Below are 6687 nucleotides of genomic sequence, written 5' to 3' on the forward strand. Positions count from 1 at the left end.
AAATTAAAAAAGCAAATCGCACTTAAGAGAAATTCAAGCGTTTACAATTTTTTTTGTCTTCTTTGTATACAGAAATGATTATGTCTGCTCATCTTAAGTTCATAATAAAACTTTTCAAATAATAGGGTAGAGTATATCTTCTTAATGTTCCTTGATTGCTCTAAAATTATAACTAAGATAAACTTCTCAGGTAGAAAGTAGTTAAAAGTTAAAGCTCTTTCCCACAAGTCCAGGTTAACTATTACCCACTAATGACAACTGGCTTTAGATCTTTATCAATCACAAAATCAAAAATCTATTTTATTTTACATAGAATTTCAAATGTTTCCTAACATTCAATGGTTAATTACCTCTCCACTGATTTACCTATGTAATCAGAATCATTATGGTTTTAAAGAGATTGAGTGACTAATTACTTTGGGTTACAGTATTAAATGACACCTTAATCCTTTATCTCTTACCTCCTACATAGATTCTAGAGGGCTGTTTTTTTTTTTTTTAAAGGAAAGGTGGGGGGATTGAGAGAAATGGTCCCTGTCCACAAAGCATTTATAACCTAGAGAAGCACATGAAACAATCATTTAGTAAATGAAACAGTATTATACATAACATTTGACTGGAAATTAGTATGATTTATTTTTTTAAATGCATATTATTGAATTTTTAGATCCAAATAATCACATTTCCCAAATAGTCTACACACAATATTATACATTTATTCAAATGATGGCTGCAAGGACACTTTGGGTATTTCTCTTTGGAAACAGTTTTCAACAACTAAAGCGTTCTTTTTAAATATGCTAAAAGGTGTGGTGAGGCTTTTGTAAACTGGCACTGAAAGCACCTTCCAAAAGCGTTTTTTAAATATTTTAGGAAATGATAGGATTGTATGTAAGTATATAATTACCCAAAGTTTTCATTAGGTCATATTTTAACTTACTTCTGTTTTCTTATACAATAAATGTATCTTATTTAACAATAATGACAGTGTGGTGTAGTAGAAAGAGAATTTGATTTGGGAGTGAGCATACCTAAGAACTCATCTGCCATGAAGGTAGATAAGTTACTTAACATCTCTGAACCTCAATGATGTTTCCTCAACTGCAAAATAGGAATAACACTACCTTCATTTCATGGAGTTGCTGCGAATAAAGTCTTTGAAAATATTAAAGCTGTATAAATGTGAATTACTAGTTCTTTCACATTCACATTTTTATCCAATTTATTACAGGAACTTCATACTTTTTAAAAGTTGTATTTAGAGGTCTTTAAAAAAATAAAAAAGGTGGATAACCATTACTCATATATTTTCCTGAGGCTTTGTGGTCAGTTACATGTTGAACTAGACAGCTTCTCAGGCCTCTTCCAGCTCTCCAATGCTATAATTCATATGATTTAGGGGTGTGAAATATTCAGCAAAATTTTACTATTTTCAAATGTATAGACTTGAATGTTATCTTATTACCAAAAAGTTCAAACGGCAGATTTTTTGGGAAAAAAAAAGTTATTGGTTTCAATTATTTTAATGTAGGAAAAATTGTGAGTTCCAAACTAATCAAGTTTTTCTGTATTTTATTTCAGAATCTATGGTACAATGTATTACTAAAGTAGCCAATTATCATAAACTACAGATCTAGTGAATTAAATTACTGGTACTAATGGTCAATTATCCAAGCTCCTCTTAATGGCAACTGAAGAAAAATATTATTTTAAAAAGAAAATGCACATTTTGATGGATGTCTATCCTACATCACCTTTCTTTTTCAACAACTAAAGCCAGAATAGTACTAATAATACCCAATACAGGTATCTAGTTACCAAAAGACATCAAGAGTAAGATAGTCTAAGAAAAACTCCAAAGATTAAAAGATTTAAAACTGATTGAAAAATTATATTTTCTAGTATGCTCCATAATTTTTTAAAAGCTATGTAGCTATTATCTAGCTGATTCCCATTTATAAACATTATACATTACTGGCTTGCTCTAGGAGTTTCTTCTCTTTCCATGTAGCTACTGCTACAGTTTTTACTTTAAAGAAGAAATTTTGCTGTAGGGACAGCAGAACTATCTCTCCATCTGAGCGAGAGACACAAAAGCTGAAAAGTCAGTTGTGAGGCCTATCCCCGCCCCCCCCCCCAACACACACACACTCATCACTCTTGAAGTTTATTTCCTTTACCATCTCTAGACCTATTGGAGCTTTAGCTGAATAGGTACTTCCCTCACACCCAGAGCTGTTGACACAACAATACCTAATTAATCTTAAAGAGATGAACTCAAATCAAAGACATAAGAATCAAAGAACTTTCTCTACTTGAACTTGCATAGTCTTGGAAATAACTATTAACTAATATGATATGAATTGTTGTCCTTAAGAAAAACCTAAAGATGACCCTAAAATATTATCACCCTCTTTGCTGGCCTCCTAGCACAAAACCTAGATAAGGTAACTTGAAGACAAGAAAATACTTTTCTATCTGCCCTCCAAAGTCACATATATTAATCAAGCATCATATAAACAGCCCAAGTATCATCCCAGGGATCTACCCCCTAAAGAAAGGCTGGCAGGCATTAAACAATGAGTAGTTCCCCAGATAATCTGTATAAAGGACAGACCCTACATATGGGAAAAGTTTAACAAGGGTCTCTAAAGGATTCAGTAGAGGGAAACATCAATTTGAAAAGGAAGTGCTATAAACACTTTCAGCAGTCTTCCGGTTCCCTAAACTTCTATAGTTACATGCCTATACTGAGCAGTTATCTACACAGGCTTTCCTGGCATTTACTATAAGTACAAAAAAAAAATTAGTTTATAAACTACTTTAACAAGAAGATGTGAAAGTAAAAAATATTTTATTCAAATCAGAGTTCACAAAGTACCATTTTCAAAACCCTTAATTTCTGTAAATAATCTACCAATACAGAAACATTCTTATTTTTTCATCTTAGGGAAAAACAGTTTTTGGCAATCTAACAACTGCTTAAAAACTCACGTAGTATCAAATTGAGGCAACAGTAATTTTTAGAGTCATGTTTTGAATGCTGAGCAGTCATTTATATTTTAATATGCAAGGATCTGTGATTTCATCTGTGTAGGTATTCCCTCCAATGAAGATCACAACTCCTGTAATTTTGTAGATAACAGTCTACAAGAGATACTATTACACACACCCCTCCCCCACACCCCCCCTCAACCTCCTGAGCCTAACCCGGAGATAAGCCTCTCTGAACTTAGGACAATCCTCAGAAAACAGACATACCGGTCTCCAGGCCCAATTTAAAGCCTGTCTGGCTCCACAGAATATGCTATAGCTTGTGCTTTGCTGGAACAACCTTCAAAACTCTAGGTCACCACCATGACATAATGAAACTTTAGGAGAACTTGGCATAGAGCACATTGATATATGCTCAAAAGAAAAGAACCCCCTTTTACTAATGGCACTGAGAAAATATGTTCAGAGTAGTTACGAAAAATTCTACCATAAATTAGCCTTTGAGCTGGAAATTAAGTTTAAATATCAGTCATGTTGCAATGAAAACACTAAGAACTACGGGGAAAAACACTTTTTTGAGTAATCATTTTACATCTGAATTCTCTAGTACTGAAGTTAATAATGTGAAGTGAAATTCTGAGACCTCAAAGCCCCAATTTCTATTAATTTACAGCTGCAGTCAAACTTAAGATGACATTTAAATAAGTGTATAAACATTTTCTCTATAGGTACTTCTATTCATTCACTACTTCTGACTAGTGACTCCAACTTTAGCTTTTCAAGTAGTAAAAACTGCTAACCAAGAAAAAAAATCTGTTGAATTTTTTATACCTTAAGAAGAGTAAGCCATCAGTGAAATATATTACAATAGAGGTACTTATCTGTAATTAATGTGTGGCCACAGGTGCCACAGTAACGAGCAACTTAAGAACCAGATGTTGATAAAGAAAAAAGTAGGCATTTTAACATTCTTTTAAATTACAAGTGATTGTGGATGGGAATTGAATATTTATGAAGCACAATTGTGATATACTTGAATAAATCCCAATGGCTCCTAGTTACGTGAAGAACAAAGTATAAAATCTTTAAAGCCCTTTTCATTTTTGTCTTTCTATCCCCAAGATCTGGCAAATAGCAGACACTTAACAGAATATCTTTACTAGCCTGACACCATGATGCTGCTCTAACTTTTGTTTCAATCAACAAGGCAAAAATCTTGCTCTAATTAATATAAACAAAGTTCATACTCTTCAGCTAATGCAATTGCTGAAATTCACTGGGAAGCGGTAAAGTAAAAAGAACGAGTAGGTTAAAGATATGAACATTGTCAAAGGTACCCAGAGGCAAAAGGGAAGTAGAAACATCAAACCCAGTTTTATCCTAACATTGATCTCTTAGCAATATGAATGCTGCTGTATTTTAATAATGAATCTGAATACAATTTAAGATGGGAAACTGCACTATTTCCTACAAAAGCTGACATATTATAACTTTTCTATTAAAATTAAAAAGCAACTGCTTTTCCAAGACAATTCTGAGGACTTTTTAAAAGATTGGTAAAACTTTAACATGCATTTAAATGTACCTTACTGAATTTAAGATATCATCAATGGAATTGTTAGTACAGTATCATTTTTTTCTCAAGGAAAAGGTGCTAAAGAATTTAATCAATAACTGTTAAGTGAAGTAGTGGAGAGTGGATGTTTAGAGTTAGAAGATCTGGGTTCAAATCCCTGCTTTTTGCCACTTGGACCTGTGTGAAATTGGGCAAATAGCTTCCTCTCTCTCTGGGCCTTGGTTTCCTTATCTGTAATAGAAAGTTAAGACTGAAAGCTCTCTAAGCTCCCTTTACAATTTATTAGTATAACCATGATCTTATTCCAAACAATAAAGAGGGTTCTCATACTCACAGAACTGTCAGTCAGCAAAACTTTTATCCACAATAAATAGCTCTTCTTCATTGTGAATGTCACAATGTCTGAGAACCTGTTTTCTCATCTGTAAAATGGGGATAATACTTGCCCTACCTACCTCACAAGACTGAAATACATTTTACGAAGTATTATAAATGCAACCTAATCCACTAATCTTTAGATACGGTGATCTCATCTCTGCCGCCTCCCTCCCCCCCATACCCAAATTTTAACTACATATATTGCATTTTAAAAGTTCAGGATCAAGGGTGCACAAGTTCTCCAGTACTTCTCCTACCAAATCCAAAAATATTAGCTTTGTCTCTAAAAACCGTAAAATGGTTCCTATAACTATAGTTAATATCATGTCCCATACTTAAGTTTTTTTCTTTTAGGAACTAAAAAAAAATTAACTCTCCCTTGTTGTTCTGCAGATATGCACACACCTTTTAAAGGCAAAATTCTTAACTCCTACTCTGCTGGAGTTTTATTCTAATTACTGCTTTGTTACTACAGTTTTGCGTTCAGAAACATTTCTGCCTAGCTCGATGCCTATTCATATTCTCCCCACATAGGCTCAGCAGGTAGGTGCAGTCTGTTACCACAGTACCTTCGTCACTGGCTCAACCAAACGCGACCTCCACGGAGTGCAGCAGAGCCTACAGGCGGATGACACTCCCCCCGGCGCCCCAGGCCGGGCCCGGGCGGCCCCAGGGCGCCCGGGGTCGGAGCATCCACACCACCTGGGACACCTGTCACCGCGTCCCGGCAGGGTCGGCGGCCGCTCGGCTCATGGTGGAGCAGACCCGGCCGTTCCCTCCGCGGCCCCCAAGGCTCGCAGCCTCTCTCGGACTTTTCTTTACAAGCAGAGCAATGCCCCTTTCGAAGTTCACACTCACACACACGCACGCACGCACACACGCGCCCAAGCCTACAATGAAGCCCCGCCGGGAGCCCCCGTAAGAGGGGACAGGCGGCGGCCGGGCCCCCCGGGCCTGCAGGCGGGGGGGCGCGCAGGCACACGGGCTCCGGCTGGGCCCAAGCCGCCCGGCCCGAGCCCTGAAGGATGGGCTGTTGGGAAGGGGCGCAGAGGCAGCAGGACAGCCCGGGGGCGCCCCCTCGTCGCTGCCCGCCCCCGCGGGGCGCCCCCCGAGCTTCCCCCGTTGCCGGGAAGGTTCCAGCCCCGCGGCCCGAGAGGCCACGGTGGGGGGAGGGGGGAGCGGCCGGCCCTGCGGCCTGTTGGGGGGAGTTCAGCCCGGGGCCTCGAGTGCGTCTCTCGGCCGGGTCCCCGGACCCTCGGCCCCGGGCGCGGAGGAGAGACTCACCGGAAAGGCCCGGATCCGCATCTTGGTGTCCTTCCGGCTGCCCGTCCCTTTGCTCAGGTTCGACATGGTTCTCCTCCTCCTCCCCTGCTCCTCCTTCTCCTGCTGCTGCTCCGGCGGCGGCGGCTTCAGGTCGCGCTCCGGAGCGCCCGTGTCACATCGAAGGCGGGCGGGCTGGAGTGGCCGGCGGCTCTCGGGATGCGGCGGCGAACCCCGCGGGTTGGGAAAGGGGGAGGGGGACGACGGGGGTGGGGGAAGCGGCCGGACCCCCGCGGCCCCGGCCCCGGCCCCGGCTCCGGCCCCGGCTCAGGCGGCTCTGGCTCCGGCTCCGGCTCCGGCCCCGGTCCCGGTCCCGGCCCCGGCCCGGCCCCGGCTCAGGCGGCTGCGGCTCGGCCTTCCCTCGGGGGCTGCGCTGGCGCGGCGGCTCCGCGGGGCTCCCCCTCCCCCCGGGCCCGTCA

General features: G+C 40.9%; 1 protein-coding gene across 1 annotated transcript in view; it reads right to left on the bottom strand.

The window, feature by feature from the left end:
* CUL3 (cullin 3) overlaps positions 1 to 6461 on the bottom strand; it is a 110616-nt gene extending 104155 nt beyond the window's left edge. The window contains exon 1 of the mRNA XM_069104540.1: positions 6233 to 6461. Coding sequence (XP_068960641.1) covers positions 6233 to 6298 — 66 coding nt within the window. The 5' untranslated portion in view covers positions 6299 to 6461. The remainder of the gene's footprint in view (positions 1 to 6232) is intronic.
* Positions 6462 to 6687: the final 226 nt, after the last annotated feature.

Source organism: Petaurus breviceps, unplaced genomic scaffold, assembly GCF_028583685.1.
Source record: "Petaurus breviceps papuanus isolate PSGF00001 unplaced genomic scaffold, PetGlider_PUasm1.0 688, whole genome shotgun sequence".
Taxonomy (NCBI): Eukaryota; Metazoa; Chordata; class Mammalia; order Diprotodontia; family Petauridae; genus Petaurus; species Petaurus breviceps.